Here is a 25,706-nt window from a genome sequence, read left to right as displayed (position 1 = left end):
CATCTCTCTACTTTTCCCTTGTTGCTCCTACCCACCTTGACTTTCCTGTCTGTACTCGGGAACTCAGTGCCATGCTCCCAGGTAGAGCCCACTAAATACTGAAGAGGCAAGGAGAAGACTCAGAAGCAAAGGCACTTGGTTAGCTTTTACCAACCCTTTGTCAAAATCCCTACAGATCAGGATCACTAAATACAATCTTTAAAAATCTTACATTGGCACAAAAGGATAGATGCTGTATGATTCCATTTATATGAGGTATTTAGAACAGTTAAATTTATAGAGACAGAAAGTAGAATAGTGCTTGCCAGGGGTTGTGGGGTGAGGAGAATGGAGACTTACTTTTTTTTTTTTTTTTGAGACAGAGTCTTGCTCTGTTGCCCAGGCTAGAGTGCCGTGGCGTCAGCCCAGCTCACAGCAACCTCAAACTCCTGACCTCAAACGATCCTCCCACTTCGACCTCCCAGAGTGCTAGGATTACAGGCGCCACACCCGGCGGAGAGTTACTTTTTAATGGGTATGGAGTTTCCATTTAGGATGATGAGAAAGTTCTAGAGATGGATGGTGATGGTTGCACAAAATTGTGAATTTAATCAATACCTTTGAACTGTACACTTAAAAAATGGTTAAAATGATAAAATTTTCTCCCATGTTTTTTACAGCACTATTCACAATAGCCAAGATTTGGAATCAACCTAAGTGTCCATCACTGGACAAATGGATAGAGAAATTGTGGTGCACATACACAATGGAATATTATATAGCCACAAAAAAGAATGAAATACTGCCATTTACAACATCATGGATGGAACTACAGAATATTATGTTAAGTGAAATAAGCCAAGAACATAATGACAGATCTTGCAAGTTCTCATTCATATGTGGGAGCTAAATATTAAAAACAGTATTGATCCCATAGAGACAGAGAGTAGAATGATGGTTACCAGAGGCTGGGAAGGGTAGCGGGGAGAGGAGGATAAAGTAGGGATGGTTAATGGGTGCAAAAAATATAGTTAGATAGTATGAACAATATTTGATAGCACAAGTGACTATATTCAACAAGTTAGGGTATACTTAAAAATAACTAAAAGAGTGGAGTTGGAATGTTCCTAACACAAAGAAATGATAAGTGCCTGAGGTGATGGATACCCCAATTACTCTGATTTGATTAATTCACATTATATTCCTGTATCAAAACATCACATGAACCATATAAAGACATACAACTATTATGTACCCCTAATAATTTAAAATTTTTTAAATTAAAAAAATTTAATGGTAAATTGCATGTTATATATATTTTATCACAATTAAAAAAAAAGAAAGTTAAAAAAAAGGAAACTAAACCATGAAAGTAATGATAACAAAACCATGTTGGGGCCACATCTGCAGAAGAATTAGGAAGGGAGAAGACTGCAGCTAGGTAGATCAGACAGGAAGCATTTGCAGCAGTCCACAGGTAAGGTGATGGGGATGGCAGTGGCAGGGATGATGATGAGAGGACAGGTCTGAGAGGCCTTTTTAAGGACAAAAATGGCAGGACTTGGTGACAAGTACAATACAGATGTGATAATGAAATATTCAAAGATGACTTGCAGGCTCCTAAATGGGGAATTTGGAAGATAGTGATTTTAAGGTAATAAAGAGAATAGTCAGGAAAAGGATCTTTTTTTTAAAGGGCAATCAGAAAAAAACTTAGTGAAAGTGAGGATCTTGGTATAATACCATATATTTGCAGGGGGCGGGGTATAGCATTAGAAGGCAGAAGGTCATGCATGAAATCATGCTACAGAACCATAAGGACAGATGAACTAATTCATAGGAGGCATAAAAATTAATAGAAGGTACTAAAAAATAACAAAAAACAGGAATTGGGCTTTGTGGGACTACCTATAGTTAGGGCATATGAGGAGGAAAAGAAGACTGAAAAATGTTGGTAAGGAAGGAAGAGAATGAAATAGAATTAAAGTGTAGAACATTAAATAGGTTACAGGTAAAAGAATGTCAGGTGGGTGTTTTCAACATGAAAACCACCTTTTTGATTACACAAATCTCTGAGCAAATAATTATAGTGATGGATCATTTAAAATAGCTCCTCCATGTTAATTCCTAAGTTTTTTTTGCTGCTATTCAGACTCACCTCCTGATTATTATAGGAAAAGTAGAAAGCATATTATGAGGACTGTCTAAATAAAATGTTTTTATATGTTTGAAAACATTAAACACACACACACACACACACACACACACACACATACACACGCACACACCTACACTGGTACTGGGAAAAGGTAGTGAAAAGACCAGTTCGCTGTCAGGCTTCTGTGTGCAGGTACTGAGCGCAGCACCATGGAGGAAAGGCTGCAGTCAGAACTCACGGTCTTCCCAGGACAGCCCTCTAGTCTCCCTTGTTATGGAGAAGAACAGAGGGAACCAAGTCACGCTGTCCCCCAAGATCTGCTTAGCGCTTTACAGTCTGATCCACTGTTAAAATAAATACCTTTTTGCAGTTTTTGAAACAATGCTATCCGGAAAATGTAGAGGCAACCAACACTAAACTACTAGTTCTAAATCAGGTCATTTTTTTTTTTAACCAAACACTCCTCCTAACCACCTGGTCTAAGCTAGCATTCAGAATAACTAGCAATTTCCCAGAACTCAAAGAGAAATAAAAGTTCAAAAGATTAACTAGCACATTATCAGTATGACTCAAAGTTATCAAATTAGGAATCAATGCAGGTAAACCCTTTTTGTCCAAAACTCACGAATATGGTACATTTTTGCATGAGGGCACTAATACAAGCATTAATTTTCAGACCAGCCTGTTTGGGACATTATCCAACACTTGCCACCATGTGACAGATGCACATCCATAGCACTGACAAGCTTAGTGGGTCACTGTTGGTGTCATGGCTAACACCCTTCCTCCCCAAAAATAGAAAGGAAAAGTGAAATTTGATTAATCTCTGAGATGAGGCCTATAGGAATATTATACCTCTACAATTTATCTCCAGACACCCAGAACAGGTCTAGGGGAAGTAGTTATCGATCTTAGCCTTTTGGCTATTAACCAGTGTACTATTACACTGGTTAAATGGTTATCAGTAATGAACATTTATTGGGTAGTAGCAGAGCTACGGCCCTCATAACTTAACTATACTACATTGATGTTTTCCAAAAGTACAACTTTAATTCCTAAAAATAATTTTTAAGGGCATAAAAAAGGAGAACTTCTGCAACCACCAGTTTGAACAGAACCATGTTGTCTTAACAAGTTCCCAAAAACAGCAAATCCTTCTGTATCTCATCTTTAAAAGCTTGACACTCATTAAATCTCTTGCAATTCTCCCCATACTAAAAGAACTCCATGCCAAATCCTAGTAGACTGGTATTAATGGAAGATCAACCTCATTTTCTTCACAACAGTAGGCTTCTAGAAGAATCACCTCAGAGAAAAACAAACACTATTTGATAAGGGAGAGAGGGATTCCATCTTCCATTGCTTTGGGCTCTCAGATCTGGAACAGTGTCATCTGATTTTATCTACACGATGTTCACCAAGAGGGCACTGCATAACAGAGAAAGGAGAAGAGATGGACAAGAAGTATGAATCCTCTTACAGCCACAGAAAGCAGAAAAAGTAATTTCAAACAGGGACACACAGAGCCCCTACTCCTCCCCTTCCCACCCCCACCAAAAATAACCAACCATAAACTTTTTTAGCACCTCTCAAAGACTTCAAGAGAGGCATAAAGGACAACGTTTTTCCTGGCTAAGGATTCTCTAATCAATGCAATTGCTCTCTCTACTGTTTTATTAAAATATGCAAGCACAGTACTTATAAACAAAGGAATCGTTTCAGTTTTTGCTTGGAAAAATGAGAGCCAATACATTCCTTCTGGGAATTCAGGGTAAGAGTTTTACAAAAAACAGTGTCCAGATGTGCTTAAAAATTCAGTCTGTTCTTTCTTTTGGGGAGGAGTGGAGGGAGAAACAAAGGGTGGGAGAGACATTTTATTAAAAATTGAAAAGGTTTTTGGTTTTTCTTGGCCCGCACACTAACCCGGTCTCCGCTGACAAACAAGGCAGGAGCACCTGAGGCAGAACCCTCCTCCTCCTGGCAGGGAGGCAGGGCATGGCTGGCCCCAGGTCACCAGCCGGAGTCTCGGTGGCAAATAGTTCCACCAGGTGGTGATGAAATGAGGGCAGCAAGCAGGACACCCGGAAGGTCAAAAATTCTCAAGTGAGAAGCAAGCATTTCTTTATGAACACAACCACCCTTGGGACAAACCTTCAGTAAAAAAAAAAAAAAAAAAAAAAATTTTAACTGTAATGTTTAGTCAACATCACCTCCCAGTTTTAACCTAGAAGCTTTGCTGAGATTTGAAGCTTCCTCAATCCAATGATTTCACTCCCAGAGTCATTTTTAACCACAGAGGGATTTAAATAGATAGTCTGTTATAAAGTTCTCCTTCATTTATTAGAGGGGCTGACGCTGGCTCCGGGGTATTGAAGGTAAATGAGTGTTTCAAACAGAGCATAAATAAGGTAGACAGAGAGTCAGGCATATATTATGAATAAAAAGATAATCCTAATAATAGTTTACATTATCACAAACCAAAGTTTATATGAGCAGCTAAGCCCCCTTTCAAAGTAGAGAGCAGCTGCTGGTACGGCAGAGGAAAATGGTATGTCAAAAATTTGACCTACCTTAAAGTTTGTTTAACTCTGCTGTCAGCCACTGCTTCCTTCCGCCACCTTAAACCAGGATGGGGGCAGGGGCGGATCCTTTTTGAAGTGTTTTGTCTGCACAGGCACACAACTGTCTCAGTACTAGAGGGACCTTATTTCCACTCTACCTGGACAATTTTGACAAAGGTCAGCCTCATCAGTACCCTGAGGGTAAAAATGGGGACCCCCCCCATCAGAGGAGCCAGGCCTGGGAGTGCCCTCCTACTGCTTCCCTGGAGTCAGAAGAACATCTCCAGGATGAGCCGTCTGTCCCTGAAGGCTGCCAGTAACCCAGCAGAAGTAGGCAGGGGGCGGGGAGGCTGTGCTTACAGACTTGCCAAGTCACAAATCTCCTGGGCTTCCCATGCTCCAGAAAATGCTGACCCCACATAAACCCCTTTAACAAAAAGCCCTAAATGTGTGTATCTGTACTCATTAGGGTGATCCAGCCCTTATTCACAGAGCATCCAGGATGTGGGAGTCCAGGGCTAGGTGGGGGCCACGTGCCCAGGGCGGTGACATCCAGGTGGAAGAGACACTCCAGGGTTAGCTGAGTCAAGACTGGGCGAGAGGACACCTTCTGCAAGTGGTGGCTTCACATTTCCAAATTGGAACCCAGCATTATAACTCAAGCCACTCATTTGCATTAAATATTTCTGTATCTACAGGGGCAGGAGGCACATCACAATAAGCGAAAGAGTCCCTGCCATTTATCTCCTTTTTCAGGTTCCACAGATACAAAGCCCATGTCAAGGTGTTCTCACCCAGAGCCAGGGGCTTTCTGTGAAGGTGGCTGAAGCTTCGATCAGCTCAGGGCATAACGAGGGGAAGAGCTCCCGGCAATGAATGGCCTCTGAGAAGACCACTCTCTCTTCTTCCCTTCCCTCTCTCCTGTCCTCTTAGCAGCAGTCCAGCCCCTGCCACCTAAGGACATGAATGTCCATTCAGTGAGTGACCAGCTGGTGGCACTGGGAGACCCTCAAAGGCTCCTGCAAGTGTAAAGGACTGGCCAGTGTACCCGGCTTTCTCCTGGCAGAAAACTTCAAGGCATAAGCCACAGAAGAGGAACCTCCAAGTCCTGGGGTATTGGGTAAAGGTTCTGGGAAGGCATTCACAACCACACTTTATTTGGGGTGAGAGGATTCAGAGGTACAAGCTGCATATACCTCACACATCTTAGTCCTTTCTGCAGAGGATTAAGACACTGCTCTGCAACTGCTGCAGGTGGAGGCGCCAGTTTAAACCCGCCCAATCCATTCCCAGGACAGCTTGTCATCACTCCTGTCTAAGCTCAGAGCTTCCAGAGGGCGTGACCCCTGGAGATAAGGCTCTTCATCAAGTCAGCCTTGTTGGTGTCCCCAAGCTTGAGGCCCTGCTATCACACGAGGTTGCCCTTTTGGTCTCTGAATGGGTGACCTCTTCCCCAGGTGCCCATCATCTCTTCCCCCTCTGGCTTGTGTCACAGACCTTCTGGGGGTGTTCCTCTTCCTGGTAGCCTATCCGGCATTTTTGCCTCCTCTTCTGCCCAGCAGAAGATGCCAGCTCAAGCCTTCACCTTATCTTCTTAAAGCATGTCTCTGCTTTTATCTTCTCTCTCTAGCTCGTTCCTTTAAGGCCACCCACCCATTCTCTCTAAGTCCGGGATCTTCAATCTGGTCGGTTAAGGCAGCAGTCCCCAACCTTTTGGCACCAGGGACCGGATTCATGGAAGATAATTTTTCCATGGATGGGGAGGAGCCGGGGGCCAGAGCTCAGGCCATGGACTAGTGATGGTCCACAGCCCAGGGGTTAGGGACCACAGCATTAAGGGTAGCCCCAGACTTAACAGGGCTCTCCCAGAAATGTTCTTATCATATCTAGGGACCTCCCCAGGGGACCCACTAAAGTAATGCCACTTCAACCAGGACAGGAGGATGATTATTGGGATTCTTGGACCCAGAGGGAAGCCCAAGGGATGGCAATCCCTGAGGCAGGGGCAAGGACCTGTGGGTGGGATGGGGATTAGTCAGGGTCCTTCTCCCCACTCCCTTCAACCAGAGCTGCTGTGCTCTCATCTGCTTCATATTGGGGTTTGAAGGAAGGACTCATTTTCAAAAACAAGGAAGGGGTAGGTATGTGTGTACGTATTCACTATTCTAATCTCTAGCTTTCCCAGTAAGATAACAGCTTGGTGTAAATGGGGCTAGAGAGATATTAAAAACTACTCAGTTATGCAATTACCCACATGCAAATTATCTATCAAACTATTTATTTCTGATCAATTTTTGTCTGTGGCTGCCCTTCCCATGTCACCACGTAGCACAATACCCCAAATCCTCTCCAACCCAGACAGTTGTTGACAGAAAGGTCCAGGCCTCCAGGGCTGTCAACACCCCGACGTGATTCAGACCTCATGGGGAGTCTGAGGTTGTGCCCTTGTTTATGGATTCAGTGATTGATTGGGCCCTAAAAGCTGCTGGCCCAGAAGACTAAATGGGTTGAAACAATCATTAACAGTAGTGTCAGTGTGTTAAAAACTGGGAGATGCTCAGGGTCTCTGGCCATGTAAACCTGCGGGGCGAGCACACATGAGGTGACAAGGACGGGGGCAGGTGGAGATTCTGGACACCCCCATGTATGTACCAGCACAGGCATGTCAACAGGACCTGCAGAGCTAATGGGCCATGCTTTGTGAAAAATAAAGCCATGTCTCAACTTTTTATTTTTTTTATTTCAGGATATTATGAGGATACAAATGTTTTGGTTACATTTTATGTCTTTGCCTCACTCAAGTGAGGTTTAGAGGCTTGTCCTTCCCCTCTACAATGCACACCATGACCATTAGTTGTGAGTTTGCCGCCACCCACTCCCTTAATCCCTAGAGAATATTACTACTGTGTGATGTCTCAATGTTTTAAAAAAAAAATCAAAATCTATGTGGAGGACAAATACTTCCCTTTAACTAAAGAAAGAGCTGCAACAATGGCCACAGGTTGGGTGTTCTTTCTCAAGAGAGATCAAAAACAGACACCCAGGTGTAAGGGACAGGAGTCTAGGTGGCAAAAGAAGTGGCCAACTCCATAAAGACATAGAGTAGGCAGGACAGGACAATTACAGCCTCTGAATTAAAAGTTCAAGTTACTTCAACAAAAATAACAGTTAAAGTCTTTTTTTTTTTTTTTTTTTTTTTGAGACAAGGTCTTGCTTGTTGCCCAGGCAAGTGTATTGGCTAGATCACAGCTTACCGCAACTTTGAACTCTGGAGCTAAGCAATCCTCCTGTCTCAGCCTCCTAAGTAGCTGGGACTACAGGTAAATGCCACCACACCAGCTAATTTTTTTTTTTTTAGAGTTGGGGTCTTGCTATGTTGCCCAGGCTGGTCTCGAACTCCTGGCCTCAAGTGATCCCCTCCTCTAGGCCTCACAAAATGCTGGGATTACAGGCATGAGCCACCATGCCAGGTCAACAGTTAAAGTCTTAAGAATAATTCTAGTCTGACTATCCATTTTACAGGTAAAGAACCTAACAGCCAGAGGGTCTCCTGCCCTGTCCACAGTCACAAGCAGTTGGTCAACCTGGGATGCTCACATGTCACACTGACATCAACATCTAACATAGAGTGGCTTCTAGCCCAAGATCTGGATTTTTTTAAAACTCTAGTAAAACATGATTGATCTATATTCTATTTATGGGAAATGTGTAATCAATCCAAAGTTGACCTTGGAAAATATACATACACACAAAGGTTTGATGGCCAAATCAGTGGCATAAACAGAATCCCCATGATAATACTTAGATTCAACTATTTTCATAAAATGCTGTTATGTCAAGAAGACTCATTCAATTAATACTTCTTTTTTAAGACAGGGTCTAGCTCTGTTGCCTGGGCTAGAGTACAGTGGCACCATCATAGCTCACTGCACCCTCAAACTCATGGGCTCAAGCAATCCTCCTGTCTCAGCCTCCTAAGTAGCTGGGACTATAGGCACGTGCCACCATGCAGGCTAATTTTTTAAAAATTTTTTGTAGAGATGGAGTCCTACTATGTTGCTCAGGCTGGTCTTGAACTCATGACCTTAAGCAATCCTCCCACTTCAGCCTCTCAAAGAACTAGGATTACAGGTGTGAGCCACTGCACCAAGCCCATAGTTCTTATTTTATTCATTAAACATCTTCCTTAATGCTCTCTATTAAGCAACATTTCATCCACACCTAGCTTGAATACTACTAGACTTAAAAGCACTAAAACATACTCTGAAGATAAATCACCAGGTAGATTCAGTCCTTCTCTAATAAATCCAGAATCAAAAAAGTATAAGGTACCACCAAAATAACAAAGAGTAAATAAAAATTATAAATGTCAATACTTTTAGGATGTAGAAGAATGAATACACATATTCTGCTATAACAAAGAATGCCACCAGTCACCTAAGCAGTCACTATAATATTTGACCAGGCACAAAGCTAAATATTTCAAAGACAGTATCTCACTTAAGTCTCAAAACAACCCTGGGAGATGAACCATTATTAACCCACTTTACAGATGAAGAAATAGGCTCAGAAAGAAATCTGCCCAAGGTCACAATAAATGGTAGCAAATGGTAGAGATGGGTTTATGGATCAAACCCACCCTCTTCTCAAAACACAATTCTTACTAGTAAATTGGCTCAGTCAGTGTATAGGGCAAGCTTGTAAACAGGTAGGAACACAGGTAAACAAAGAAAGAAGCACAATTAAAAAGCATCCCAACTAACTTCTGGTAAACGTGTATGTAATAACAGCTACAAATCCTTTGACTCAGTAATTCCACTTTGGGGACATATATGCTAAACAAATAAACCAAAATGGCAAGGGGGCCAGGCAGGAAGCCAACCTGTATGAAGATGTTCCTAGCAGTTTATAGCAGCAATAAACTTGGAAACAGCCCAAATGCCTCCTCAGTGGGGGAAGAGGGCTGGCAAAAAGGGGAGGGGAGCATAAAACATGAAAATACCATATGGCCACTAAAAGTGACATGTCTGTGAACTGTATCAATACATGGAATTACCTTTGGAAAACAAATGTAAATAGAAAATAACCATAAACAAATAAAATCAATACAGTGACTGTAGCTCTGCAGCAAGATGTGTTTGCATGTTCAAGAGTGGAAGAGTTGGTATTTAATGCTCATTAAGCTCCACTTTTCTTATTAGGTTGAAGTTACCAATGTGTGCAGGCAACACAAGGAAACTCTCTTTAAAGATGCTATGATTCAGAATGTCCTTCTCTTCTTGATCCAAAAACGTAAAGTTTTCATGTAAAAAATAAATAAAAGAATAGGCTAATTTTAAAGCCTCTTCCCCCCTTTTAGCCTTTCAAGTCAGTTCTATTTTTAAATCAGATTAACAAAACCTCCTTAGTTATAGGTCCATAGCTCATGAAATTTTGTTAGCCATTTAGCAAATTTATTTAAGAATATGTTTACAAATTGAAACATTATTTCTGCCACCATTTGGTTTGTTCTAATAAAAGTCCACACTCTCTGAATCTCACTCTTTTATAACACATTTGGAAAAGTAACACTATTTAAGATAATGTAAATCCATGGGGGGTGGGGGAGGTAAGTTTAAGAGCATCTGAACACAAGCCAAGATGGAGGCCATGTGCTCAATGCATAAATTGGGAAGTTTATGCCTAATTGCCATTTTTATATGATCTCGTTCCCCCAAAAGGAACAGAACGTGACCACACAGGTTCTTCACCACACTCTGTCCACAGAGGCAGGTGAGCCCGGCGTACCCCTAGCCAGGCCACAGATACACCTCCGCCCTCTCTGCACATGGCTCCCCTGGACCCTCCAATGGCTTCCTGTATGTCCTATCACTGCGTAAGAATGGAAGAACAAAGAGCATCCCAACCAGCCTCTGCATCTTTTGAGATGAACAAGGTTGGAAAGTCAAAGAAAGAACTGGGCCAAAGATGGTACCATCTTTGGAGAAGAAAAGGCAGATTCCTCCACTTGGTAGGACTGTCCTCTGCGTGGATGGATCCCAGGTTGGTCTTCATCCAAGGTTCCCCTTACTCTGTACTTACTAATCATGTAGGCAAGTCCTACCCATGTTCCTATTCTGCCCTGTGCTTGGGATGACTTACTTTTGTCCCTCAAGCATCCACCACTGGGTTCATCTGGCACAGAGCCAGAGCCCCAGGGTATCACAAACGGCTGTCTCTGAGGGCAAGCTGTCCAATAGGGCAGCCTCTAGCCATGCGTGGCTATTTAAATTTAAACTGAGTTTAAATAAAATTAAAAATTCAGTTTCTTAGTTGTGCAGGCCACATTTCAAGTACTCAATAGCCACAAGTAGTCAATGGTTACTGAATTGGACAGTGTAGGGAAGAACATGTCAATTGTCACAGAAAGTTCTACTGGACAGCCCAGGTTAGAGAATTCAGTACCTTCTCATGCTGGCCTCTGCAATTCCAGGTGACATTCTCTCACTGCTAGACATTCTCTTTCCAGCTGTCACCAGGTACCATCTGCCACTTCATCTGGTACATAGATAAGTCAGTTTTACCCGAGTACCATATTTTTTTTAATTTACACACAGTAAAACTGATGGCATTTTTGGTGTACAGTTTCACACATTTACACACATATATACACCTGTGTACCACTACCACAATCAGCATACAGTGCCATCATCCCCCCAAATTCCCTTTACTGCCCCCCTGTAGTCAAATGCCACCCCCCCATCTCCCCCAACCCCTGGCAACCACTGATCTGGCAGCTTTTTTAAAAACTCAAGATTCCTGGCCTTCCCCTGGAAATCTCACTTAAGTAGGTCTGGGATGAGCCCCAGAATCTCCCCCAACACCCCAAGAATGTTCCTCAGGTGATTCTGGTATTCAGCCAGGTTTGGGAACCTTTGGGGTAAATGCCTAATCCGAGTTTAATTTAATTATTTGCAAAGTGCTATCTGGTATCTAGTCTGGCTCTCTTTCCACACCCCCCCCCTTAGTTGCTTTGTTGCACATGGCAGACGTCCATCTCAGCCGGGGTGCTCAGGAGGCAGGGCAAGCCCGACTGCTGGGGGCACCGGCAGGGTAAGAACTCTGCGGCTCTGGTTTCTGGCGGAGAGAGGACTCTCCAAGTCACGTGGCCTCTCATCATAATCCCTTCCTGGCTCTTTGTGCCATGGAATCCTCATCTGGAAAAAAAGGAACCACATCAGAAATAACTGTCTACCTCTGCGGCTTTCTGGGAAGTGATGACTTAGATAACATGTTCAAAGGCACTGGGCGGCCAGGACGAAAGGCACGCTGCCCTGGACACACGCCCACGACACAGGATTTCCTCGGGATGGAACTCTCCTCACCCTGTTTACTTGATGGATGTGGAAGATCAGGACTCAAATTACAAAAAAAAAAAAAAAAAAAAAAAAATTGCAGACATTTTTAAAAACAGAAAAAAAACAGAAATGCTCCTAAATTCATGATCCCCAAGGGTGAGGTACCAAATTCCATTTTTAAAGGGGAATTCAGAAGAGTCAGCATCATCTCAGAAAACCTCCTCTGCTAAAAAAGTAAACAATTACAAAGAGGGTCAAAACTGGAGTCTAGCCATTCTCCCCTGGCTTGCTCCTGCTTTGTTGAGCATTCCTGGAAAACACTTTGAAAAGTTTAAGATGATCCAAGAAAAGGCAAGACCCAAAACAAGAAATGCTATCATTTAAGATCACATGTTTATTTAGCCCCTCCAAGCCAAAGAGGGAAGATTGTTTGAAAAGGAGAGAATGCCTGCTTAATCAACTAAAAATGCGTTCATTACTATGCTATTCACTGCGGCTTTCCTGAAATCAGACACTTTTGCCCCTAGACCATAAGATTGAAGCGATTTGAAATGAAAATATTTCCTGTCCACTGCTTGCCAGTTTCTAGCCCCAGAGTGATATAACAGATGACATCCAGTACAATAAATGCTTTTATTATCCATAAATCTGAGACTGCTTTAGGGATCTGAAGGGTTGGGTTTCATGCTGAAAAATGTAATGTTATCCACAGAGCATCAGTGAGTAACAAAAACAGAGGCACAGGTTATGCTACTTTGATCAAATTATGGCAAAAGAAAAAAAAAATCTTCTTTTGCATTTAAAATAGTAGTTGCATTCAGGGCATATCTTGAAGGAGCACCACAATAGTTTAATGATATGTCTTGGAGACTTTAATGAAAATTCATCCTGAGCACAGATTTATAGAACTAGCAGCTTCTGTGAAACAGAAAGGAAGATGAAAAGTGTTATGAGGCTAAGTGGGCTGAGAAATCCAGATACAAAGATGGGACCCCTAATTCAGGGTTTTTAACTTCAGCACTATAGACATGTTGGGTCAGATAATTCTTTATCGTGGAGGGCTGACTTGTACATTTTGGGATACTTAGCAGCATCCCAGGGCTTTTCCCACTTTATGCCACTACCACCCCATCCCAGATGTGACAACCCAAAATGTCTCCAGAAATTCCCCCAAATCACCCCCAATCAAAACCCACTGTTCTAAATAAAATTCTAGGCTTACTTAGCAAATGTTGCCTGATTTTTCCTCATCCAAAGAAACCATCAGCACCTAGGGAGTTGCGCAGCTTCAGCACTCTGCCCCCAATGCCTCCCTCGACACAGAAATGGTTAACCCCGAATGGTTTCTGAAATCAAAAGCACCTTGCACACCCTCTTCTGCCAAAACTAAAGGTAGCATAGCCATGGAAACAAGAGCTCTCTCTCCTGCGACCAGAGCAAACTAGACTAAGCAAAGGCAAGCTGCCACCCCCTCCTGGCCTTTGTGTCCAGCATGCATTCCAGCACAGGAGCCCCGGCTTGCTGGGCTAGGGCTGCACCCCATCCCTGCCAGCATCCAAATCGCTGCTTTCTGGCCTTTCACTGTCAGGCCAGGGAGGGGACTGCAGACTCGGTGCCAGAAAAGAAAATGAAAAGCAAAGTTGAACCTCTGCGGACCATTCTCTGGATGCTGAATGTCCCACTATTACCTCTCGGCATGACATTTCATGGCCAGCAGGGGAGGAGGCCTGGTCCTGAAAGCTGAACAAATGCCGGGCACACAGGCCCGCCTGCGCCCTTGTAGTCTCTCTGGACTTATGAATAAAAGATGGAGGTTTTGTCTCTGTCGTTTCCCTGGTACCCTGTAAGAATAACAACTTGTCGCTTTTTGACGTTTTAACTTAGTTTGAAAAATGACCAATATTAACTTTACATGTCTTGGCCCTTAAATCTGGGGTGGAGTGAAAGAAAAGAAAGAAAAGCCATGTAATTAGGTAGAAGATAATAATTCCAGTTAAACTAATGAAACTGTCTGTAAGGAACCCTAATAAAATAATTTAGGCAACATGCAATCACAGAGCTAAAAGGCTGGAAACTGACTTTGAGGACATGTTTTGAGTGAAGTGGCCTTTACTGGAAATAAAGTTCAATGTTTTCTTAGCACAAAGGAAAGAAATGGCTGGATTTTGGTGTGAGGAAGCACTCAACCGTAAACCTGCCCCGGCCAAATAGAGGTCTTTAATAGGAACTCATTCCCAGTCGCTGAGGGCAACATCTACAACTGCATGCAACAAGCCCTTGTGAACAGCAAAAGCCTTAAGCATCCTTGAGAAACAGTACTCCTAATTTTGAGAGAGCATAGTTGATTTCAAATAGTCTTTAAGGAAAGAGTTTATTACAGGATAGCACAAATGACACCCTGCTCATTCTTTAGACCCTCAATAAAGCAAAAGGGAAGCCTTAATGTAAAATGCTGCATGTTTTAAAAAACAAATAAACAAGACTAAACTGGGTTCTACTAGTAGAAAGATCTCTATGTGCCACAAATTCCAGTAGAAAAAACAAATTTTTCTTATTGCTAAAATTGTATCCCCATTTGTTACCAGCTGATATCTAAAATACAACAATGTCACAGTATCACCTTTAGAGGGATCTTTCCAAAATATTTAACTTGATCCTAATCATGAGGAAACAATCAAAAATCCAAACTGAGGGACTGTGGACACAAGTGACCTTGACTCTTCAGAATGTGTAGGTTATAAAGGACGAAAAAACAGGTGGAGGAATTGCTCTAGATTAAAGGAGACTGGAGAGAGAAGACATTGGAAAGCAATGAGAGATCCTTGTCTTCCTCCTGGTACATGACTCAGAAAGAAATCATTAAGGACATTAAAAGGACAGCTGAGGTAAATGTGGCAAAATGTCAAGAACTGGTGACTCTGGGCAAAGGGGAAATGGGTGTTCATTTTACTGTTCTTTCAACCTTTCTATAGGTTAGAAAACTTTCAGAATACAAAGTGTGGGAGAAAAAGTACAGTGATGAGGAAGCTCCAGGCATAGGTGACTGGCAACAACTTTATCTTCCTTTTTAGTTTCAGAAAATTTATGCCCCAAAATATTACTAATATTTTAAAAGGAAAATTATATAATCTAAATACAGACGAGGCCCAAGGTAAACAATAAATTAATTTAAAAAAACATAATAACATGACTTGTTATTCACTTGGCTGGCGGGAAGGGTGTGCACACAAGCAGACATTTAAGACATTGATGTCTCTGCCTTTAAAAGTCACAGGTCACTATAAAATCCCCTGTATGCTTTTCCCGAAAACTCTCCTCCAGCAATTTGTCATTTTCCCTCTCTTCATATCAGAATTACCACTAACTTGAGAACTTTTTAGAACTCTTAAGTCCCCTGCCTTCTGCCCAAACTCTCTCCTATTATCTATCCCACTCCTTATTTAATGAGATGAAAGAAATGATTGCCCTCATCCTGACCAACTAGAAAACCATGCACTTTAAAAAAAAAAAAGTGTGACCCTTTAAGTAAAAAGAAGAAAGCTCAGTGGATGTGAAATGTGCTCAAGCGAAAAGATGTGGGAGGTAGAATTTGTCTCTCAATGACTTCAAAACTCAGGGAGGAGAACAATGAGAGGCAGCCTATCTAGAGTAACCTTATAAGGGGCCTGGTGACAGTCACCTTGGACACAATGAACACTGGGAACCCACAGCTCCTGAGGTCCTAAAGCCGTCTTCAGCCAGACAACCAGATGTTACATTTTTTCTGCTTAATTTTGGTAAAACTCCATGACCTCTTTCTCAAATTAAAAAGGCAATGCCATTTTTTTAAACCACAGGAGCTATCTTTAGTGAAGACTTCTAAGGATTTCATTAATTCATAGCCAGCCAACCAGGACTTTTCCCACAGTCTCCCACAAAAAAGCCCGGGAAGTCACTGATTGCTTGGCTGGATCTGAATATGAGCAGAGGTAAGATCAGAAATATCTAGTTCCTCCCACAGGGAGGCAAGGCATGAAAATCAAAGCCGGGCAAAAACTCATTACCACAGCTGGCCAGCAAATCCACAGCCCCGGAAAGGAGGCAAAAAGCATCTTTGATTCTGGACGGACCTTCAAGTGACTTCAGAAAATGCAATGCGTGCACAACCAGAGGGGAATGAAACAAAAATGAGGTCTGTACCTCTGTTAAAAAAGATCGTTTTCATAAAAACCGAGGGCTACTGACGACTGAGATTCGTGTGGCTCACGTCATTTCAGAAAGGACAAAGTCAGGATGTGCTTAGCTAGCGATTAGCAGTTACACTTTTCTCATGCACAATGTAGGGTAACATTGGCATTCCCAACATCCCCCCCCAAACAACACCCTCCCAGGCATGGCTCCCACTCACCCCCTCTGTCACTCCCAGCCTCTAGCTAGTATGTGGCCCCCGGCACGAGTGTCAACCATCTGCAGCGTGAAAGAATAAATTGAGTACATTTTTTATGCTACTTTCAGCACCTAATGCCACATGATTAGCCAATGTTAAGAAAACACAATTTCAGAGGAAATTTTTATTACAGTTGCTCAACGCACACATCACTTAGCTGATGTTGCAATGGGGGAGACAGACAACACACAGACAAGAAAATACTACGCACGTCTCGTGTGAAAAGTTCTACAGAGGAAAACCTGAGAAGAGGACAGAGTGAGCGGCGGGCTGCTATTTTAAATAGGGTGGCCAAGCCTGGTATTTTGTTATCATTTGTCTCCCACAGTAAAATGTACGCTCCAGAAATCAGGTCTAACACACGGTCACTGAACGAAGGGATGGCTGTGGCGTGTCCCTCTGATCAGGCTGTTCGCCTGCTGGAGAAGCCTTCTGGGCCTCCCCTCTCCTGAGAGGTCACACGCAGGCAAGCTTCAGGGTGCGCTGTGATCTGGTGCCCACGTCTGCAGCCTACTGCCCCCTGCCAATGAGTCCCCTCCTCCAGCTTCGCCCACACCTTGCTTTCTGCCCAAACTGTCCCCCCACCTCCAGGTTCCACTCACCGGCAAGGCCTTGCTCAATGTCCCTTCAGTGAGGCTTGTCTTCTTCAAACCATCCCCATCCTTTCCTCTAAGCCTCCCATGAACCATTCAAATTCAATTTCTTGCTCATAAAGAAATCAAATGTCTGTTTTGTCCTCACCACATGGCTGTAAACATGGCTGGACACATTCTCACCAAATCAGAAGGGATGATGGAATCGGTCTGACTTTATTAAATACAGGCTTTGTGGCACATGGGGAGGTTGGGGGGCAATGTGGAGAAGCCTCACAGGGAGGTGGGCCTCCTACAAAGCTGGGAAACTGAGGCAGATCAAGAAGCCAGAGTTACTGGGAACTGAGTGAGACATGGGCTTAAAAGGCAGAGTTCCTAAGGCCACCTCCAGGCAGAGGCTCAGGCACTCACTTGTCATCAAATTGCTTTTCACACGGGCAATTCTAGAAGGAGGAGCAGCAGGAAGCGTGGTTTGTGTTTCTCTGTAAGCAGTAGGGAAGTGTGCAGAGAGGACAGGGAGTTCTCTGTACGGTGGCCTCAGAATCCTTCCCACACCTTCCTGTCATCCAAGCCCCTATTCCTTTGTCTTTCTCCCTGCCTAGATGGGGAACCACTGTGGATGGGGGCCTGGTCCTACTTCCATTTGTCTTTCCCCTGTGTCAAGCCACCATGACGTGACAGAGTAGCTGCTCAAAAACATTGTCTCTTGCCTCCTCACTCCAAGTAAGTCTTTTTTGAACTTCAGATATTAAGCAGTTACAATAAATCCTAACTGTGTGAGTACCTGTGCCCCACCCAGAGCAAATGTGCACACTCCAGAAGAAGGAGCCATAAACTGTCACTCGATAGGGACCCCGCTCAGGCTAACTGCTTCTACATTTGGTCTGCATTGCATTGCATTTTCCTTAGATAAAAGGGGAGCCATTTCAGGAGTGGAGAAACCAGAAATCACCTGGACAGAATAAAATCACAGGGAAAGGGTTTCTAAACCATATGGCCTGTCTCAGGAAAATATACCTCTTCGTTCCAAGGAAACCCTCCCTTTATCCCATTAACCATCCCATTCTCGAGTAAAACAGTCCATCTCAGAACAGAAGTCTGGGGCCGCAGCCAGCATTTTTTAAAGGGTTACTATTCAAACGAGGGCAGGAGGGGGACCTACAAAACTGACAAAACAGAACACTTGGAAAAACTCTTAGTTTTTAAGCGAATACTTTCTAAATATGAAAAAAGTTATATTTAAAGCCTAATCCCTCATGATTTCAAAAGGATTCATTTGATGTATTTATTTAATGTGTGAAATGTAAATATCCATCTAAACATTTTAATTAATGCTATCAATTTCCATTCCCTCTTCAAAGTTGATGCTTCAATTTTATATGGCTTTTTCTGGTAAGTTCAAACAAGCTTCCCTACAATATAGTAATTTTAATGAAAAGCCTCATGATTAATGTCTATTAGATCAGGTTTGGAATGAAGAAAGATAGGATAAAATTACAATTTATTAAGCTCCCAACAATACTTGTAATCTATTGCCCTTTCAACTTTTAAGGTACTAGCCATATGCAAATAAGACATTTTACCATTACATTTACTATAAAACAAATGCTTCTTAAATATGCACAGTAGAGGTAGCTTTCATTTACACCATTAAATCAGCAAATTTATGGGCCAACTTCCGTTTTAGAAGAGAATTACATGTGTGTTCACATCACAGCTTTATTTTGTCATCCACCCAGTGATTTGTTGAGGACAGATGGTACTTATTAAATCCCCCCTTTAAATGTTGTAGCCTTAATTAGCTACATCCACCTTCCCCCAACATTTCCAAACAAGGAACCAAAGAAAAGGGAAGCCATTTTTATCATGGATACTTTGAACAATGGAGTTGCAAACGTTAAAATAATAATCTCTATTAGAAAGTAACAACAGTTATTTTTTAAGCTCCTTCATGGTGTACAGACGGAGTTTCAATTTTCAGTTTTTGTTATTATATATAGGTAATTTTTAAAATTGTTCAGTTTTTAGGTTCCTGCCTGGTGTTATTAATTAAACCTTCTTTTAAGGTATTGTTTGGGAAAGGATGAGGGAGTCTCCCCGGAGATATTCTTGGTATTATTTAAGCTACAAACTTCTTACTTAGACTTCTGAGAACATGAGACCAAACAGAATCTACAAGCAGAGAAGCAAGTTGAGTACGGTTTTTCTATGAACAGACATCACGCCCTTCCCAGACACCAGAATTTCCAACTCACACAATAAAAAAATCATTGTTCAAATTGCTTTAACCTGCTACGTGTAGATAAAACACCCACTGATTTCAATTTACAATTTAGGTATTCCTTCTTTTAAAAACCAAAAAAAAAAAAAGTACCCAGAACTTCAAGAGTGAATTACGTCAACAGGCTAAATTTTGAGCAAGATAAGGAGCCACCTCAAAGATTCCCCCCTTGGATTTGTTTCTTCCAGACTTGCCCTAGCTTTAATCTGCAGTAAGACTATCTGTTTCAATAGGATGTGATCACTTGAGAGCTTGTGTCTTTTCAATCAGCCAGTGGCCCTGCCGGGTTTAGAGTGGCAGAGGGGAAGTGGCCTGTGGTTAAACAGAGGAAATACCAAGGCATTTTAATAGAGCAAATAGTCTCTTTACTTCCCACCGGGAAGAGCTTCAAAGGCCCTGGGCCCCGGAGGAGACAATGTGTTTCGGGGGCCATCAGTCACCTAATCGTGTGTCAAGCCCATTCAGAACATCCAGGCAGCCAAGACAAACACAGCCGAGAAGGACAATGCCTCCCACTGGCTGGGCAAGTCCAGCGCCTGTGGCACCAGCACAGACAGCCCCTGGGCTTGCTGAGGGCAAGGAGACCCTCCAAATTTGGGGAGAGATTCGCAATGGAAAAGATCTGGCTGGGTGGCAGGAGAATGGTCGCTCCAAGGGTGTCCCCCTCACCAGCCTGTTAAGCCTCTGGAGGTACCTGAGCCCCTGCCTCACCCCATGCCCTTACAAACGGGGTGAGGGGGGGGGTACCCAGGCTTCTAGAAGCCTGAAAACCCATCCATCAGAGACAGGCATAAGAGGCAGTGGGGAACGAAACAGGACAATAAAATTGTTGATGGGGTGGCCCTAGCAGCATAGACATCTGCTGGGGCACTATGTGTGAAAAGTTCAGGGACAGAGGAGGAAAAGGGGCTTGAAAGCTTTTAAAAAAGAAAAAGAGAGAGAGGAAAAAAAAAACAACAACAAAACAAACACACTTTAGGCCAAATGAAGCATGAAAAATACTCAACTTAAAATAAAGACTTAAAAAAGCATTAGCAGTTCTTTCCTTTGTAGGGAAGCTGTCTGTAAGGTTTGAACTGCCGAGAATCTGATTTGGATCCTGCTCTACTCCTTCCTGAGACTGTTTTCCAGACAAACCCAGCTGTTCTGGGAGGAACCCAGTGCAAGTGTCAAGTCCCCTTCACTCTAGGCCTCCTCTTCGGCCCCATGCCAGAGGCAGCCACCCAAACCAGAGTGCCCTGCCCGATGCCCCCTCACACCCTCAGCCAGCCTGACTTCTTTTATTGGTCAGGGCTCTGACAAGGTCCCCACATTGACTCCAAGGCCAGGGAAATAAATTTAAAGCCAAACTCTGATTTTAAATGTCTAGAATGTTTCTTCTCTCACCCTTCTGATTGTGGAAGTCCTTATCTCCTAAAGCAAAAGGTCTCATCCTTGATACAACATCAGAATCCTCAGAGGAATTTGTTCAAATGCCAATTCCTGGGCACCATCTCAGACCCATTCTGGTCCCAATAGCCTTGAATCTGCATTTTTAACAAGCTCCCAAGGCAATTCTGATGCTGGAAATTCCTGGATGTCACTTTGAGGAACCATGCTTGGAAGGAAAAGGTGCAACAGGCAGAATTCGGCAAGGGTGGCTGCTGGTCTTAGGGAGCTGTATCCCCAAATCAATAAGGAGCACAATCCCCCAGGTGCTGCAGGGGCTCCCGGGTTGGATGGATGGGTGGGGGTAGGGAGAGAAGGGAGGGGTGCTCGAGAAAGATGGATATGGGTCAGAGGGTTCCCAATTAACTAGGCAAGATGGGCTGGAAGAAAGCCTTGCACTTCTTATACAAACATCTCTCTGAAAAACGTATCAACCAGGGCTAAGTAATTTTTAACCAAGAATTCTGTAAGGGACATGAGAGCATCTGTAACAGGAACAACATGGCCAACAAGACAGGCAGACCAGATGCGGGCTTGGGAGTCATAGGCTGCAAGTGAATGAAAATGCATCCAATTCAGAATCAAATAAACATGCCTGGGCCCACAGCCAAGGAGAATTCTTGGATTGGACTTTTATCAGGAACCTAAATTTTAACCAGCTGGAATTCTTTTTTTCCAAGTACCACCCTATTCTTTCCTACCTTTTGAGATGAAGTATTTGCCTTAAATGGGAAACTTGCACTTCGTTGTAAAGACAATGCCAGCATCCTGGCTTCCCAAATTCCTGAAGGAGCAGCCTTTTTTAGGGGCGATAGGAATTGTGTTTCAGGGATAATAGAACAGAGAGGATGTACCCCATTTAGGTAAGGAGGCAAGAAATGTCCCCTCCTCCCCCACTGCAGGAAAAGGCACTAAATAAAAACCTGTGGGAGTAGATTCCTAACTCCTCATTCCATAAATAGGCTTCTCAACCAGCAAGACAAAGGGAGGGGGAACCTCAGTGCAAGGGACTGATATAATTAAAATTACCCATCACAATCATTCCACTATAGAGAAGCAAGAGTTAAGAGCCAGTGTAAATGAGGGTGTCGGCTCCTCTGGAGGTTTTACAAATTATTACTTCTTTGGGAAAACAGTATTTATTACTCAAAGAGCAACTTTAGCTGGCAAGGGCCCTAAGAGAATTTTTTTTAAGTAGTTGAGGAAGTGTGCCCACGACTCATTTCTAAAACACTGAGCTGTGTTCAAGATGGTATCAGCCTCTTAATTGCCCCACTAATAATGGGGAGGTTGTGAAACCTGACCACTTAAACTAGGCCAGCTCCTGGCTCCTCTGAGAGCAGCCCCAAAGGGTCTGTTAGCAAAGCTGCAGAGAGATGGCTAGCTGCAGTCACCTTGCAAGTCCTGGGAAAACACACACTCCTGCAGGAGCAAGGGTTCCGGGAACAAATGTTTCCTAGAGATCAAAGTGGTCATTCACTCAGCTCCTCTCCTGCACCCAAATCCTGCTGCTCCTTCAGGGCTCATCTCTGCACCCTGCTGTCCCCTTCTTAGGTTTTGAGTGTGACCCAGACCCAAAGGAAGCCCTCTCTGGTTTGCATCACTTATAATCAACCCTTATTCTTATATGTTCCTATAGCCCCAGCTAGACTGTAAGCAACCTCAGACCTGAAGCCAACATCTATAGACTGAGTACCTACTATATGATAGGGGACCCAGATATGAATCAAATATTCTAGTCACTCTAGTATTTACTGGCTGGCCCTTGACAGAGCAACTTCTGGGAGATGTTACCTAGGAAGGTGTGGGCAGGGAAGGCTTCCTGCAGAAAGTGATGCTGAAGCTGAGAAGGGAAGCCAAGGAGGTATAAAGAGAAGAAACACAGGCAGGAACCACCTGTACAAAGGCATGCTGCAGAGAAGACACTGGAGGTTGGTGCTCTGATCTCTCCCCCCACTTCTTAAAATCTGCCACTTAAAACAGGATTTAGCAGGAAGGCAGCCGAGTCTAATTGGGTTCAGCCAAGATTTACAGGGCTCTGGACTCTGAGGCCACCAAGATGAGGTTCAGTGCCTGTCCAAAGAAACTAGTCTGAAAATACAGAATGAACAAATACTGACAATGCAGTCTGGTGAGAACCAAAGTACAAGGACCTGCATGAGAAGGCAAAGCAAGGGCATGGCACTCAGGGAGGGCTTCCCTGAGGAGGCATCACTTGAGCTGAATCTTAGTCTAAGCAGGGGATTCTCAGGGGAGGAAAAGGCATCCCCGGAGGAGGGAAAAGCACGCCTTGGAAGCATAAAGGGCATTAGGAGCTAGGGAGCATGGTAAGAGGGGCTGAGGCTGGAAAGGGTGAGTACGCAAAGCAGGGAAGTGGCGCCAATCAGATGCACCAAGAAGCAAGTCCAGGAGAGAAGGAGCCACGTATCAGGTTGGGAAGGGCCTGGAATCTGAGACCCGGCCCAGAGGCCTCTATGATCATCCCGGGAGGAGATGAAGCTACCCAAGGAAAGGACTGGGTGGGGCCAAGGCAGAAGCTGTTGAGAAAGTCACTCCCAACTGGGTGTTGTGGTAGGGGAAGGTCAGCAAGAGTGTGAGGTGACTGGGACAGGGCCACCATTAATTCTGTGGGGGTGTAGGGTTGGGGAGGAGAACACATTCCCTCACCTAGGAAGAACAAAATCACCAGCTTGGCTGTTTTGGAGCACTACCATACCCACGGCATTAAAACTTCTTAAGTTTTGTGCACTGCCATATGAAGCCACCTTGGCAACTGAAGAAAAACAGCAAACTGGACTGATATACCGATGCTGAGTTTTCCCATGAAAACTCAGAATAAAATGTCTGTGGTGCTGTTAGTTATTCAAAAGGCAACATCAGTCTAGATCCAAAATTTTAGCAGGATCCGTAAGTCAACGTAAGATAGCCTTGACAAAACCTGGTATCTATTAAAAATTGTAAAAATATAACAAGAGTAGTGATGTTTTACTAAAATGGAAAAGAGTAAGAAAATTTGATGCTTTACTCAAATAGGAAGGAGTGACAGAGCCTAAGGTTATACTCACGATTGAGGGGGAGTGGGGCAGGGGTAATAACTGTCTAGGGTGTACCCGTTTGGGTCTGAAGACATCCCAGCTGCCTGGCTCATACCTGGCTTTCTGCACCGTTTCTCTGAATGTGGGGCAAGTGAGCTGGAGGCACCAGCCTGTGCTCCTAAGGAGGTGTCATGTCCTAGGTCTGAGCTGTTCTGAGGCTATTTAGGGCCTCCCAGGAGAGGTGAGTCAATGTTGGCCTAAGCCAACCACCCCATACCCATCCCTCGTCCCAGCAGTAAATCCTCATTTTCTAAATGAAGAAATTGAGGCTCACGGCTATCCAGAAGCAGAGCCAAGGTCATGTCCCTGCTGCCTGTGCGCAAAGCCTGCTTTCTCTAAGGCTGTGAATGCCCAGACGCCGGCCCGCCCTGGCCTCGGTGGGAGGCCCGGGGCAGGCGGGATCTCCCGGTCCCGGGCCCGCCTAAGCCCCAGAGACCAAGTGGGGGCCCCGAGAGTGGGAGGCAACGTCCCTGCTCACATCGCGCAGTGTCAAAGGAGCCCTCGGTTCCAGGGAGAGGGCTCCAAGCACACGGTGAAAGTCTGGGCAACTCTCCAGTCGTCTCGGGCACCTGACCGAGGTGACAAACTCACGCTGCCCTTTGGCGGAGAAATATCCCCAACTCGCGGGGCGCGGGGAGGCGGGTATCATCCGAGAGACCATTAAGGAGACGAAAAGCTGAACGGGGAAGCAGTTTCTCAGGAAGTCGGAGGTGAGGTGAGGTGAGAGTGGGGTGACTGCCCGGCCGAGAGGGAACAAAGCGACCTCGAGAGGGGGGCGCATCCCTCCCCAGCGCTCCGGGTCCCCTCTCTGGCCGCCCGAGCCTTGGCAGAGCTGTGGACTGGAGGTCCGGGATAAGACCCCCACTCCCGCTCCAAAGCGCCCCCCACCCCACGTCCGGACAGCTCCGGGGATCCCAGCCCAGAGACGCGCAGCCCTGGGGCTAAGGAGGTCCCCGGCCCGGAACAAAGGGTGGGGCGCCCTCCCCCAGCCCCGCTGCCAGCCGCCCCCTCTCGCCGGCCCTCAGAATCGGACCCCGGCCGGCGGCCGCGCCTCATTAACAACACAAAGCCGGGGGTCGCGCAGCCCCTTTCATCCCAGCCGGGGCCGGCAGACGCGCGCCCCGGGAAGGAAGGAGGGAGGATGGGCGGGAGGAGCCGCGGGGATCCCAGTGCCGCTGCGGACCCCGCGGACAGCGGACAGGTCGGCGCGGACTCGCCCGCCCGCAGGCACCTGTGCGCGCTGCGCCCCTGCCTCGCGGCGCGACCCTCGGGCCCCCGCGAGTTTGGGGACGGCGAGAAACCCGCCGTCCTCGCCTTACCCTCCAGCCACAGGTGTCGGCGACCCGCGTGCGGCCGGAGCCTCCCGCAGCCACAGCCAGCTGCGAGCCATTGAGGCAGGCGTTGACCGTGAAGAAGACAGAGCAGAGTTGCAGCCACGGGGCCATGGCCGTGCACTCGCCCAGCCGGGCCCTGCTCTGAGCCCCGGCCGCCCGCCGCTGGCCAGCCCCGAGTGGGCGGTGGCGCTGGCGGTGGCGGCAGCGGAGCGGGCCGCACCGAGCATGCGTCGCTAGCCCGCGCCCCGCCCCTCCCCCTAACCCCGCCCCCACCATCCGTTCTTGCGTCCTGGCCCCTCCTCTCCAGCCTTGGCCCTGCCCCCCTGGGCCACGCCCCTCGGGTCACGGCCCCAGGCAATCGCTGAGACTGTGGCATCTGCAGTTTTTTCCCCTTCATCTAAGGAATGTTTTTTCTTAAATCCAAAAAATTTATCCACATGATGCCTACTCCATGCAAAAACTCGAGAAAACACAAAGAATATAACATTAATTTTAATAATAATAATTTAATAAG

General features: G+C 44.9%; 1 protein-coding gene across 2 annotated transcripts in view; it reads right to left on the bottom strand.

Moving 5' to 3' along the window:
- IL17RD (interleukin 17 receptor D) overlaps window positions 1-25,406 on the bottom strand; it is a 66,801-nt gene extending 41,395 nt beyond the window's left edge. Inside the window, exon 1 of one of the 2 annotated variants that reach the window (XM_045530451.1) lies at window positions 25,178-25,406. In XM_045530451.1, the coding sequence (XP_045386407.1) occupies window positions 25,178-25,303 (126 nt within the window). In that variant the 5' untranslated portion in view covers window positions 25,304-25,406. The remainder of the gene's footprint in view (window positions 1-25,177) is intronic. The other variant, XM_045530452.1, reaches the window with a different exon arrangement.
- Between the last annotated feature and the right edge of the window lie 300 nt (window positions 25,407-25,706).

Source organism: Lemur catta, chromosome 18 (assembly GCF_020740605.2).
Source record: "Lemur catta isolate mLemCat1 chromosome 18, mLemCat1.pri, whole genome shotgun sequence".
Taxonomy (NCBI): Eukaryota; Metazoa; Chordata; class Mammalia; order Primates; family Lemuridae; genus Lemur; species Lemur catta.
This window is presented reverse-complemented; position numbering and strand designations above follow the sequence as displayed.